The 14,274-nt window shown below is 44.5% G+C and overlaps 2 protein-coding genes across 10 annotated transcripts in view; one reads left to right on the top strand and one right to left on the bottom strand.

Moving 5' to 3' along the window:
• Window positions 1–14,274, top strand: part of RIOX1 (ribosomal oxygenase 1) — a 31,513-nt gene that overhangs the window by 3,542 nt on the left and 13,697 nt on the right. For 3 of the 8 annotated variants that reach the window (XM_027569870.2, XM_027569871.1, XM_027569869.1), the window contains exons 2-3: window positions 98–177; window positions 11,220–11,397. The gene's annotated coding sequence lies outside the window, so the exon portion shown is untranslated. Of the gene's footprint in view, window positions 1–97; window positions 237–11,210; window positions 11,880–14,274 lie in introns of those variants that run through there. The other 5 variants (XM_027569873.1, XM_027569866.1, XM_027569867.1 and 2 more) reach the window with 4 other exon arrangements.
• HEATR4 (HEAT repeat containing 4) overlaps window positions 1–14,274 on the bottom strand; it is a 35,808-nt gene that overhangs the window by 15,143 nt on the left and 6,391 nt on the right. The window contains exons 4-14 of one of the 2 annotated variants that reach the window (XM_027569864.1): window positions 12,762–12,965; window positions 12,400–12,543; window positions 10,171–10,350; window positions 8,400–8,560; window positions 7,658–7,762; window positions 5,108–5,226; window positions 4,236–4,416; window positions 3,608–3,677; window positions 2,364–2,553; window positions 1,199–1,277; window positions 296–455 (exon numbers count right to left, since the gene is read on the bottom strand). In XM_027569864.1, the coding sequence (XP_027425665.1) occupies window positions 296–455; window positions 1,199–1,277; window positions 2,364–2,553; window positions 3,608–3,677; window positions 4,236–4,416; window positions 5,108–5,226; window positions 7,658–7,762; window positions 8,400–8,560; window positions 10,171–10,350; window positions 12,400–12,543; window positions 12,762–12,965 (1,593 nt within the window). The remainder of the gene's footprint in view (window positions 1–295; window positions 456–1,198; window positions 1,278–2,363; window positions 2,554–3,607; window positions 3,678–4,235; window positions 4,417–5,107; window positions 5,227–7,657; window positions 7,763–8,399; window positions 8,561–10,170; window positions 10,351–12,399; window positions 12,544–12,761; window positions 12,966–14,274) is intronic. The other variant, XM_027569865.1, reaches the window with a different exon arrangement.

Raw genomic sequence — 14,274 nt, 5'->3', positions numbered from 1 at the left:
CCCAGGACCCTGGGATCATGACCTGAGCCGAATGCAGCTGCTTAACAACTGAGCCACCCAGGCACCCATCATTCTTTTTTTTTTTTTTTTTTTTAAGGGACAAAATAGCAAGTAAAAGCCAGGGAGCATACAAGAAAAAAATAAAAGGACTGAGAAGATGGTGGCCAAAAACGAAAGGTAGCAGCCTTTCCTGACTCTTCCTACAGGGCTAGAAACTAAACTCCCCAAATGTCCAGATCCCAGAAGAGGCTTGTTAAAGGAGTCAAGGCATACGACTCACCGCTTGGAAACCTACCCTGAAAAGTTTGTTGTAGAAAAGTATGGAGTTTCAGTGGTTTTTGCCCCTCCTTGGGTTGCAAGTAAACACGTTTTGTTTCTTCGTTCACTTTTCCTATGACCCTCTCCATCTTGAATATTTTCTGTGTCAGCAAGTCCTTTTGGCTTAGTGTTTGAATCTAGATCAGAAGAAATGATGTTAAAAAAACTGTATTAGGCTGCAAATCATCAAAAACCATTAATAAAGTAACTTACTGCATTGTGCTTATTGGTATTAGGTGGTACAATCCCTCAGCATTCTTCTGATGTTGGTTGGACATTTTTTATACCCATTAATGAAAAATCTACTTTAGCTTTTTGGGCATGATGAAAGGAACCTGCTAAGAAATGCTTGCTTTGTGTGAAGCTGGTTTTGTGAATTATATGAAGAAAGAATCTTATATTTTTAAAGTCTTTGTCCCTCTATTTCTTCATCTCATCAAACAGCTTTGAAAAATTAGAACCACCTGTTCAGCTAGAGCATTCCTTTGGTAAAACCGCAGTTTAGGGATTAAGGAAAGTTAAAAAGGAAAAAATCAAGGGGGCGAGCTCCAGTCACTCATTCCTTCTCTAGGTCTACTTATAAAAAAGAACAACTTGGGTTTAGTTGATGGTGGGGAGAAAATGGGAGGGGAAGGAAAAACAAGTATTTCAGAAATAATAACCCATTTTGAGGGTTACTTGATTGGGCTGGCAGGATTATTGTTTTTACTTTGTCTTTACTAGGATTTTATAATGTGATTTTTGCATAAATGTTTTGTATCTTCAGAAAATACGGTAACTGTGTGGTTGTAGAAAGTATTTCTGTGATGGAGAAAAGGGTCTGAGGAACTCTTGAGAGTCCTGAATTTTCTCTTGAAAACATGGCTTGCACTTAACTTACCCTGTTCTTGATCTTCTGAAGTATTTCTTGGTTTCCTTCATTTTCTAAGTTGAGTATCTTCATTGCCTGGTGAATTTCCCTGAAAGATAAAAGGAACTTCTTAGATCATTCTTACCTTTTTTTTTTTTTTTTTAAATTTAGGAAGTTGGGGGTGGGAAGGGCAGAGGGAGAGACAGAATTCTAAGCAGGCTTCACAACCTGAGCTGAAATCAAGAGTCAGATGCTTAACCAACTGAGCCACCGAGGTGTCCCAGATTGTTCTTACTCTTTTTTCTTCTTTTTTTTAAAGATTTTATTTATTTATTTTTGAGAGAGAGCGAGCTGGAGAGCAGGAGCTGGGGGGCGGGGGGGGGGAGGGCAGAGGGAGAAGCAGACTCCTCACTGAGCAGGGAGCCCGATGTGGGACTCGATCCCAGGACCCTGGGATCATGACCTGAGCTGAAGGCAGACCCTTAGCTGACTGAGCCACCCAGGCGCCCCAGATCGTTCTTACTCTTAAAAAAAAAAAAAAAAAAAAAAAAGCATAAGGGTAGAAAATAGAGGAGTAGGATCAATCAAGAATCCTAAATTCCAATCCCAATCCTAACTGCAGTTTTGCTAAGCTTTATCTGCAAAAATGGTATGATGCTTAGCTTATAAGGATGTTGTCTAGTTTTTAAGATGATATATTCGGGAAGATACTAATGGTACCATTTATTGAACACTTTTATAGTGGATGCTAGACATGTCATCCCTTTAATCATTGCCACAGACCCATAAGGCAGACAGTTATCTGCATTTGATATCTGAAAAAATGAGCTCAGAAAGTTTAAGTAGCTACCCATGTTCACACAGCTAGTGTATGCCTGAGCTGGGATTCAAACTCTGATCTGTTTGACTCTTAAAGCCTGTCATCACAGTAGGCACTTGATAAATGTTAGCTGAATAAATGAATCATTTAAAGCCACCTGGCATGGAGAACAGGAAGGTGAACTACATAACCTGACTTTTCATTCAATTTAGGCCAGTTTTTCTGTTACCCACTTAGGTAGGTAGGTGAATGGCACAGGTGAGCCTGTACGTAGAGCCATTAGGCATCCTGGAAAGGCAGGGATATATTCTGTTAAAAAGGATGGGAGAGTTCGCAGTACAAGAGGTTGTGGCAGGATTTAGGTTTACAGCTTACTTTAGAACAGCCTCGTGGTTCTCTAGGAGCAGCGCATCTAGGAAGGTGTCTCTGACCCGGTCCCCGTGAAGATGGAGGGCTAGGATGCTACGGCAGGCTTCCAGTCGTACACCTGGTGACTCTTCATAATGGATGGCCCAGAGCAGGAGGTCTGTCAGCTGGGGGCTCACCTGGCCAATCTGACCCAAAGCTGCAGAGATTAGAGGACAGCATATTCCACTGTCACTTAAGATGGAGTTGGCTGTATCCTAACATCCAGAAATGGCCCTTATTAACAAATAACAGTAATAGTATGTAGACAGCTGCCTGCTAAATTAAGTATTGCAGACATTAAACTATTTTGCTAGTGTCTTCTCTTTTAGATGACAATTATCACTAGAATTTTAGGGATGGGTTAGAGTGGGACCTCTCCAAGGGAGTCCTGGGGGGGGGGGTCCATCCCCTCCGTGCCCATTAGGATGTGAGAATACACTGACTGACTTATTTATGTAGGGAATGAGACATGGGACAGAGAGCCCAGAGGACCAGCCTAGTCAAGGCAAGATAATGGGGAAAGGAGACACAACTACTTAACAGGTTTACCTAAAGCAAAGATGGTCAACGAGAGCAGGAATGCCAAAAATCCCTAAAAAGAAACTCTAGGAAAGTTTGAGGTCAGGGTTTTAAATCGGCAGCAATCCTCAGTCTGGTCTGACTTTTATTTTTTTTTAAAGATTTTATTTATTTATTTGACAGAGAGACACAGCGAGAGCAGGAACACAAGCAGGGGGAGGAGCAGAGGGAGAAGCAGGCTTCCCAGCTGAGCAGGGAGCAGGGAGCCTGATGTGGGGCTCGATCCCAGGACCCTGGGATCATGAGCTGAGCCGAAGGCAGACGCTTAACGACTGAGCCACCCAGGCACCCGTGTCTGGTCTGACTTTTACATGTAGGGTCCTGTAGTTGAGGCCTCCAGAGCAAGTGTATCCAATAGCAGATACATACTTAGAACTTAGTACTAAATCCGTTGGCAGGGACTGTCTTTTTAGCCCTTTGCCTTAACAGATTGACATAAACCTAGACTCAGAATCCTTAACGAAAAATTAAAAAGAAGAAAATAATCTTCAATTTCTCAGGCAAGAACTTCTGAGAAGGTGTAACCATCTCTCCCCCTACATTCTGTCCCCTTCCTAGGGAGAGTCTGGGGATTTATACCAGCATGTGAGAAGGTATTTGAGGTTGAAAAGCTGGTGCCACTCCCATACTACCTTGAATGGCAAATGCCTTGATTTTCCAGTAAGGATCCCTCTGTATCAGATTCAAAAGGCATTCAAGGACCTGGGATGAATAAAAGGGCAGTGTTGAGTGGAGAGAATCAGAGTAAGAATGAACCAGAGGCAGGGACCCCTCTTATCTCTAAACCTTGCTATCACTGAAAAATGGGCTTCTATCAATTCTAGTGACAAATGAGCTGGAAGCTGAAGTACTAGCCTGCACACATAGTGTATTAGCTGAATTATCTCCTATCTAGATTGATTTTCCTCAACCCATAGTTCTGTGGTCATACAGGCTTCTTTAGAACACCTCCAATCAGGTTTTCCCCTAATAGGGATTGTAACTCCATTCACTGGAGTTGATCCTAAAGCCCATAACTGAGGTGAGAACAAGATTCAGGATTCAAGGATGTGCTCTAGAGTTAAGTCTTGTGCTCCCTGGGAGCTAAATGTGGTCCTAACTGACTCATTGATGTGGCCAATCTACCCCCTCACCTTCCCGGTTCTGATCTTTCATTCTGTGTGTCCACAGAATGGTGAGTGTAGTATGCACAAGGGAAGCTCAGGGTAATGCCCTCTTCAGGTTAATCAGGTAAGATGGGAATGTGTTTCTTTGACTCACCATCTTATCGCGGATCTGCAGGGCACCTGCTGCCAAACAGGCTGCCCGCCGAACTGCCATGAAGTCATCAGAGAAGCAGCTCAGGAAGCTTGGGAGAAGCCTGGCAGTCATGACCTTGAGCCCACCAATCAGGGAGAGAGCTTCCACGCGCTCCTGGAAATTTCCTTGACTCAGCTTGACTCTGGAAGGCACAAGTGCTTTTATTTTCCTTCCTTAAACTTTGGCATTCCCACCACCACCACCAGTAATGCCCTCAAAATAAAATCCAACGTCTGTAGGCTCTCCATTATCCATTCCCACCCTTTCCTAGTCAGCCTTATGCCATGAGGTTAAGTTTCACTGGGGAGAGATCGCAACTGTCTTATTTCAACCCCTATTACTAGCATATGCTGGGCACTAAACGATGTTGAATGGCTCCATAAAGGAAACTTTCATGTAGCTCTTGCTACAGTCAAGTTCTCTTCACTGTCCTCACATGTGCCACCCTCATTTTTGTATTTGTATTCGGCTCCCAGCCTGGAATGTCTTTCCTTCTCTCTGCCTATGTAGTCTAATCCATCCTCCCTGAAAGTTGACCTTACAAAGCATTTGTGTATCTTGCCTATATAATCAGAATCATGTCATACTTTTGAACTCTCAAACATCCAAAACAGTGCTTAACACCTAATGGGCACTCTGATTCTTTCCTTAGCCACATTGTTAGTGTCTATAGGGACTGGTAATTTTTTATTTTTAAAATAATCCTGCAGTGGGACCCCGTACAATGCTGAGCATACGAAGCAGCTCAACAGATGCTGGCTGCCTGGATCCCAGGCTTCCTAAACACTTAAGAAGAGAAAAGTTTCCCTGAGTTCATGTTAACTAGGTTTTACCTGATGGTATTGTACACCTCTTTCCCAAAGCTCATTCGCCCCAGAGCTTGGGCAGCTGCATGTCTTACTTCCTTATTCCAGTCACTCAGCATCATCTGGATCAACTTATGTTTCATATCCTATAAATAGGAGTAATAATTAGCTGCCATTTATTGAATATCAGTTTTGTGCTTGGTACTGTGCCAGGTGTTTTTACCCATCACTTAATCCTCCCAAACAGTCCAATGAAGCAGATTACCATTTACAGATGACAGAAGGGAGGCTTAGGTTTACTTGCCCAAGATTAACCTGTTGGATGCTAGAGCCAGGACTCAAGACCCAGTCTGTTTTATAAGCTTTCTGCTTTAAACTGCTATACTATGTCAGGACCAATGTTATCTGTACTTGAGGGACTTAACATTTGATGATTATACACTAATAAGGTGATGCTCATCCCAGTTTGCCTGGGACTTTTCTGGTTTTAGGACTAAAACTCATGTCCTGGACAAACCAGGACAGTTGGCCACCCTATATATTAGTACTTCATTCAGAAGGGAAGAGACCAAGATGACTACAGTTGTAGTTCATCACTGTGTCAATGTGCTCAAGCTATTCTCCCTGCCTGAAACATCTCTCTTCCACCTCTGCGTGGTGGAATGTTTTTCCCTACTCTTTTAGGATTTCTCTCAGAAAGCATCTCTGTGAACTCTCCTCTGCCCTCTGTAAGCATAGGAAATCCCCATAATGCTTTACAGCTGCCTCTGTTACAGCTGCCTCTGTTACAGCTATTTATGACATTTACCAAGAAAAGACAGTATTTTTGCATCCCTAATGCTGGCATAGTGCTGAGCATGTAGGATGTGGTCAGACACTGCTTACTGAATGAGTAGAGGGACTGATGGACATGGTGCCTTTCATTCCAGCAGCCTGACGTGAAGTTGTCATCTTTGCCAGGTCAGTCCCCTGCCTGCTCTGCATGTCTTTTTATTTTCAGTTGGCAATCCTGAGTGACAGGTGCTAAGGAGGTGAATGTGCAAATGAATAAGATGTTAAAATGCAGATTCTGATTGAGTGAGCCTGAGGTGAGATTCTGCCCTTCTCACAAGCTCCCAGGTGAAGACTGTGCTCCTTGCTGGTCAGGACTTAAGAGGAAGGGTCCCTGGCAACTGGGTCAGAATTAACTCAGACTAAAACATCTTCAGATGATTATACTGAATGACCAGATTTTGTGCCTTCTGCTCAAAATGTGAGGGTCCAAGGGTGGAGGGTGTTAACTTCTCATGAGAATGGCGGTGTTCTGGGCCATTTTGGAGGTACTCGGTGTTAGAAGGAAAAGATATAGTGGCACATAGGAAGAAGGGGAAGCCCCCATTTAGACAGCTGAAGATGATTTAAAAATAATGGCAAGAAGCAAGTCAAGTGAAAGCTCAAATGATGGTCAAGGTTTCCTCCACCTGGAAGTCCCTCTTATGTTCTGTCCAAGTCTTGCCCAGCTGTTCCACACTCCTTCCCAGAACTCTGATAGGTTCAGCCTACACTAATGTCTCTCTCTGAAAAGTTATAAGAGCGTACTGTACATTTATCACTTGAATCATTTGTGTATGTTAGTATTGTTATTCCAACTATAATGTCAGCCTTTTTGAAGTAGGGACTGTGTTTTATACCTTCTCTATGTGCTGAACGCTCAGAGCCAACATAGACACTAAGTATGGTTGGGTTGTTGGACAGTTTAAGTCAGTGCTTCTCAAACTATCTGGTGAAGGACCAGTTTTGGCAGGGGCGGGGGGGGGTGGTGAGGAATGTTATTGGCCGGTACTTACACAGTACATTCATGGTTTTTTGTTGTTTTTTATTTTATTTTATTTATTTATTTGAGAGAGAGAGAGAGTACATGAAGGGGGGGAAGGTCAGAGGGAGAAGCAGACTCCCTGCCGAGCAGGGAGCCCGATGCGGGACTCGATCCCGGGACTCCAGGATCATGACCTGAGCCGAAGGCAGTCGCCCAACCAACTGAGCCACCCAGGCGCCCCAGTACATTCATTTTTTTTTTTTTTAAGATTTATTTATTATTTATTTTGAGAGAGTGAGAATGAGAGAGAGAGAGCACGAGAGGGAAGAGGGTCAGAGGGAGAAGCAGACTCCCTGCCGAGCAGGGAGCCCAATGCGGGACTCGATCCTGGGACTCCAGGATTATGACCCAAGCCGAAGGCAGTCGCTTAACCAACTGAGCCACCCAGGCACCCCCCCAGTACATTCATGTTAAGGCAATGTCAAAGTACTATAAAAGTTTCTAAATTTTCCTAGGGGTTTTTTTTTTTGTTTTTTTTTTTTTGCTTATTTCATTGTGTGTGGGTTACAACTGGTGAACTGCCACCATGCTAAGAAGCCAGGTGCCTTGAGTCAGAAAGACATGTTGGCATATGAAGATAATTCTGGGTTAGGACTAAGGTAGCAAGGTAGAGACAAAGATCTGCTCGGTAAGAATGGGATATTAAATAGCAGCAAAAAGTGGAAGGGCTTCCCAACCTCCTTTTGCTTAGACTTTCTGTCCTGGAAACACAGAAGGCTTACCAAACTGACATTACCGCCGACCTGTGAGAGAACCCGGCAGGCTATGATCCGGTCCTTCCACTGGTAGCTGTTCAGCTCCACAGCAAGCATGGTGTGTATCAGGGTCTGAGGAATGGAAGACTTACGTGGATATTCCTGATAACTTTTAGAGATGCTGGAGCCTTGAAGTGTTAGATCCTAACATGGCATTCAGCCTAATTAACGTCACAAGTACATGAAGTGCCCATCCCTAGCCAAGGAAAGAGTGGGTTTACAAGATATGGGGCACTCTTCTATCTGAGCCAACTGACTTTGGAATCCTAAATCAGGGAACAAAGTACACATTTAGTAACCTGAACAGAAAATTCCCAGGTCCTTCTCTTTTACTATCTTTACTCCTAAGATCATTTGTATATGCCTCAATCTTTGTGAGTTTCACATTTCTACTGAAAGTAAACACACTTGTAGGTCTGCAGTTTTCAATGATAAACTTTTGGCAGAAGCACATTCTACATATCACAACTCTTCTTGCTTACGCAGAAACCACCTGCAGCCTACTTTCCTCACCTTTGTCTCAGGTGGCTGGGTCCCTTTTACCTGTACGCCTCTCTACCCCAGGTCACCCACACATTTAGTCCAGTCTTAACTACACTTACCATCTTACTCAGCCACCTGCATTTTCGATTCCTTACATGAACTGACCTCAGACTCAAATGTTCCCCATAACTTGGTTTCTTTCTCTGACCCTGTAATGAACACATACTGTCTTCTCACTGAGATGGCTCAGGAGCATACAAGACTGGTACTCAGTGTCGTCATTCTTTTTACTGAACAGCTGCTGGAGGATCCTTTTAATCACGGGGTATGTGGCAGCACCTTCCAGAGCCAAGCACTGAGCTGCAGCCCAGCTGTCCACGCTATTACCTGTCGGGTAGGGTGAAAAAAATAGCAATCTGTTCTCCCCACAGAGAGAACAGCCTCAGGGTTGGTACCCAAGGCTGTTACCTGCCTGGTATCTTACTCCCCTGTGCCCCACTCAGTACAGAAGTCAAAGCCTGTATTAAAATGGATCATATCAAGGTTTTAAATACAGACTGAAAATCTTAACCTGAGAAGTCAAATCCTAAAAAGCTCTTTTTTCTTTTTTTTAAGATTTTATTTATTTATTTGACAGACACAGCGAGAGAGGGAACACAAGCAGGAGGAGTGGGAGAGGGAGAAGCAGGCTTCCTGCCAAGCAGGGAGCCCGATGTGGGGCTTGATCCCAGGACCCTGGGACCATGACCTGAGCCAAAGGCAGATGCTTAACGACTGAGCCACCCAAATCCTAAAACGCTCTTGTTGGGTAACAGCCCTAGGCTCTTATGTCCTGGGTGAGAGATACAGTTGTTCCTTCACCTAGAGACTGGGAAGCCTGGAGTGGAGACTCCATCTCTCTCTGTCTCTCTTTTTTTTTAAGATTTTATTTATTGGAGAGAGAAAAGTCAAGAGAGAGTGCAAGCAGTGGGGAGGGGCAGGGGGAGAAGCAGACTCCCCCTGAGCAGGGAGTCCAATGTGGAGCTTGATTCAGGACCTGATCCCAGGAGCCTGGGATCATGACCTAAGCTGAAGGCAGAGGCTTAACTGACTGAGCCACCCAGGTGCCCTTGGAGTAGAGACTTTCTTAAGACAAATGGATTAAGTTGTTGAGGGTCTATATGCAGAAGGTCAAACCAGTCAGCCAGCTATCCTTGTCTGCCCATCTCCTCAGTGCCCCCAGGACAGGAAGGAACAGGCACTCTTTCAGAGAGCAGTCAGGCAAGTTGGGCACCTGACAACTGTCTTGCTTGTATTAACTCCAACAGTTTGTGTGGATGATACCGGTGAGTTAATGTGCAAAGATGGAAGAACAATGTATTCAAGTGATTTAATTTTCAGAAAGTATTCAATATTGTTATGTCATCTTTTTAAATTAAATCTGTGCATGGGGCACCTGGCTGGCTCAGTGAGAGGAGCATGATCTCGGGGTTGTGATTCTGAGGCTGGGTGTAGAGATTACATACATACATATATAAATAAACTTTTTTTTTAAAGTAAATTTGTGAGACACCTGGGTGGCTCAGCTGGTTAGGCGTCCAACTCTTGATTTCTACTCAGATCATGATCTCAGGGTTGTGAGATCAAGCCCCCTGTCGGGCTCGGCACTGGGTATGGAGTGTGTGTAAGATTCTCCCTCTCCCCCTGTCCACTGCCCCCTCCCCCACCTTGCTTTCACATGCTCGCTCTCTCAAATGAATTTGTGTGAACGGGGGGCATGGTGTCTAGGCAGATGCATCTGTGAAACACTTAGCCACCCAGGTACCACTAGGTGGAAGTGTACCTATTTTATAAAAGTGCCTAGGAACCACTGTCTCTGGCTGTTCATGAATATAAACCCAAATCTCCTAATACAGTAGACCTCACAGATATTGAAGAAAGGATTAGGAAAAGCTGGTGGTGAGGTATCCTGTCTTTACCCCATATTCCCAGGTCAGAAGTGACAGGGAGTTACTCACCCTTCAAAAGGACACTGTGCATGATGTCCTGGGCAAGGGAATTATGCGACTGTATGGCACACTGGCATAGTGCTGCTGCCATCCGCACATTGGCATTTTTGTCACAAAGAGCAGCCTCCAGGGCGGGCTGTAGAACCTCTGGCAAGTCCTGGACAGATGGGGCTTTCCCAGTCTCCTTGTCTGTGATCAAAAGAGAACCAGGTAAGAGGGTGCTAGCCCCTTTGATTTTCACCAACACAGTTTCTTTCCCATAGCCACATAGTGGTTGACCTCAGTCTCAGTTGCTGGTGCTTACTGCTAGTTAATATAATTGGAGTTTAGCTGAGCCCCTACAATGGGCAGGCTTTTATGGCTTACTTCTATCCTGGGTATGCCTGTTCCCAGTCCTTGATCACCTGGCCTCAGCTGGATTCAAGCCACAGAAGGTTTCCAACTAGACTATGGCGACCTTCACCATTAGTTTTAGTGATGAAAATCGATGTCTTTATCATATATATTTTTGTATTTTAAGATTTTATGTATTTGACAGAGCACAGGCAGGGGGAGCAGCAGGGGCAGAGGGAGAGGGAGAAGCAGGCTTCCCACTCAGCAGGGAGCCCGCTGCGGGGCTCGATTCCAGGACCCCAGGATCATGACCCGAACTGAAGGCACTTAACCGAGTGAGGCACCCAGGCACCCCTATATTTTTGTATTTTTTTTAAAGATTTTATTTATTTATTTGAGAGAGAGAGAATGAGAGACAGTACAAGAGGGAAGAGGGTCAGAGGGAGAAGCAGACTCCCTGCTCAGCAGGGAGCCCGATGCGGGACTCGATCCCGGGACTCCAGGATCATGACCTGAGCCGAAGGCAGTCGCTTAACCAACTGAGCCACCCAGGCGCCCTATTTTTGTATTTTTAATAATAATAGCAATTATACTTAGAAGGTGCTTTGCCGTTTATAGTGTTTTCGTAGTCATCTCATTCAGTGTGGCAGCCCTCATGGAAGTAGGCAAGGCAGGTATTAACTGCAGAGCTCACCTGAAATATGTCATTTTGGGAGTCTTTTTAGATCGGAGCAGTCAGACTCACAAGCCTCGCAGACCACACGAAGCACCAATCTTCGAAGGATCTAGGATGGGAGCACGATTTGCCGACGGCAGCATCAGGCATCCCTTCTGGCCAGAGTTCTCCAGGCACTTCGGACGGCGTCCAGAGTCTTCTGGGGACATGTGCTATGTTCCACAGCAGTGAGTATGTCTTATAACAAGTCCATAGATCTAGTCCCAGGCCCACAAAGGGCCTGCCTATTAGAAGTCACGGCACTCGTGGAAGCCCAAGGGATGGCACCTCCTTAAGGCATTTCTATCTCATTGCAGTTTTCCCAGTCCAGATGTGATTTATCAGAGTTCATGTTTACTATAAGCAATGTTGCCTATAAAGATCAGGGCAACAGGTAGGCATTTTAACTAAAGCCCAAATTCTCAAGTAGAAGGGGAAAGGGCCTGTTAACCTTTAGTCCACAATTATCCTCATTTTAGAGATAAGGAATTTGAAGCTCAGATAGGCTGACTTCCCAAGAAGTGGCAGAGCTGGATCTGTGACTAAGATTTTAGGATTTCTAATCTGTCTGTCTTATTATCAATGCAGGCTGCTATGCCATTTGTTAAGAATAGGCTAGATGGGGGGCGCCCAGGTGGCTCAGTCATTGAGCGTCTGCCTTCAGCTTGGGTCATGATCCCAGGGTCCTGGGATCGAGCCCCGCATCGGGCTCTCTGCCTGGCGGGAAGCCTGCTTCTCCCTCTCACACTCCCCATGCTTGTGTTCCCTCTCTCACTGTCTCTCTCTGTCAAATAAATAAATCTTAAAAAAAAAAAAAGGAAAACCTAATAAACTTAGGTTTATATAAAAAAGTGTGTGTATATACATATATATATAATGTATATGTATATACACACAAACTATATATAATTTGGGGCTATTACAAATGGGATCTCTCAGGGTGGAACAATGTGAACTTCCTTGAACCTGCTGAGCAAACAAAAGGTAATGAAATGTAGTACCGAAAGCACTGGACCAAAAGTCAGGAATTTTATCTTTTGCTGATAAGCTGTGTATATTCAGGCCAGTCTCTGGGCCTTGGTTTCATTTGTAAAATGATCTCAGATAAGCTCGAAGGTCCATACCAGTTATCATTGCCTGTGGCTGTATGAGTTGCTTATATTCTCAAGCAGTTAAGTTCTGGCTCTCACCTGAGTCCCCCTGGCTGGTGGCAATCCGGGGCCGTTCTACAGCAGCTGTGGCACATGTAATGATGGCTTGGATGCGAATGTCATCATGCACGTCCACCAAGCGCTGCAGCAGGCCCTCTATTGTCTCGTGGTGCCACTCAATGACTATGCCGCAGGGAGGGAAATGAGAAGAAAACCATATGGTGAGGGTTAGATAGAAAGGCTCTCCTCTAGTGACACCCTGATGAGGTAACCAGATTTGTATGTTTTCACAAGAGAGGGATGGCTTTTCATAGATGAGAAACACAAGTCCAAGGTAAGAACCTCCTCCTCCCTCACATGTTTACTGGTATCTCTGGACCCACCCCTGCCCCTTCACTCACTCAGAGCCCAGGCAGTCTTCCATTCCTGCAGCATCCTCTGCAGGACCACCAGTTCCCAAGTCACATCCTCCTTCAGTGACTCCTTCTGCTTCTTCTGTCTCCTGGTCTTAATGGCAGCATCCTCCTCACCCACTCGGGGCAGCAGATCTCTGACTGGAGTGGGCAAAGCCGTCCAGCGCGGAGCTCCTTTTACAGGCCTGCAGGCTATGCAGTGTGAGATAGGCTTACCCCCTGCCCTAGGCCCTGCGTTCCCAGCTGCCATTACATCCTGCTCCTGACCAACACCAAGGCAAAACAAAACTCTTGAGAACAAACTTTCCCATGGTTATACAGGGAACTAAGTACAACTCCTAGGGAGTTGGGAAAAGTCCTGATGACAGACATGATAAAGCCATGATGGGGGGAACTGAGATATATATAAGCCTTTTTATACATTTAATATAATGTATATATATTAACATATATATACACATATACATAATATAACAATAAAATTTGTTTATACGTAATAAGGTTTTGCTCAAAATTCAGTATCTGATATATTGCAATTTAGATTGTAATTGTCCATTCCTAGTTTTTAGGTTTTCTTTTTTTTTTTTTAAGATTTATTTATTTGACAGAGAGAGACACAGCGAGAGAGGGAACACAAGCAGGAGGAGTGGGAGAGGGAGAAGCAGGCTTCCCGCCGAGCAGGGAGCCCGATGTGGGGCTCGATCCCAGGACCCTGGGACCATGACCTGAGCCAAAGGCAGACGCCCAATGACGAGACACCCAGGCACCCCTTCTTTTTTTTTTAAGTTTGTTTATTTATTGGGGTGCCTGGGTGGCTCAGTCAGTTAAGCGTTTGACTCTTGATTTTGGCTCAGGTCATGATCTCAGTGTCCTGGGGTCGAGCCCCCTGTCAGGCCCCGAGCTCAGCTGGGAGTCGCTTGAGGATTCTCTCTCTCTGCCCCTCCCCCTGCTCGGGCACACATGCATGCTTTCTCTCTCTCAAATCTTTTTTTTTTTTTTAAGTTTATTTATTTGTAAGTGATCTCTACAGCGAACATGGGGTTTGAACTCATGACACCAAGATTAAGAGTCACATGTTCTGACTGAGCCAGCCAGGTGCTGACTTTTTTATGTTTCTTTTTAATGTTTCTAATTTGGGAAGAGGAATGCTGCTACAAACTGCTAAGTTTGAAAGATTTTCACGTCTCTGAGTTTTTCCTCATTATGACAACGGCTGGAAATTTGAGGACAGAACGTATTATAAAAATACAGTTATAGTTGTTACGTTTTCTAGACTTCGTGATCTCCCTGGTGTCAGATTCAGAAAGTCTCTTCCTAAGAAGAGCAGTTGTGTGGAGAACGCAAAAAATATAAAAACATTTCCAGATTACCAAGTTCATGATCTGTGGCATTGCTTAGCCTCATGCTCTAATCTGTCACTACCAAAGGTTTGTGTCGCTTCAAGATTTCATTCTAACTAACTTGTTTAGATTTGTTCTAAATCTTTTCTTTCCTTTGAGCA

This window comes from Zalophus californianus, chromosome 6, assembly GCF_009762305.2.
Source record: "Zalophus californianus isolate mZalCal1 chromosome 6, mZalCal1.pri.v2, whole genome shotgun sequence".
In the NCBI taxonomy this organism is placed as follows: domain Eukaryota; kingdom Metazoa; phylum Chordata; class Mammalia; order Carnivora; family Otariidae; genus Zalophus; species Zalophus californianus.
Note: the sequence above shows the minus strand (reverse complement) of the source record. Positions and strands in the feature narration are given on the sequence as shown.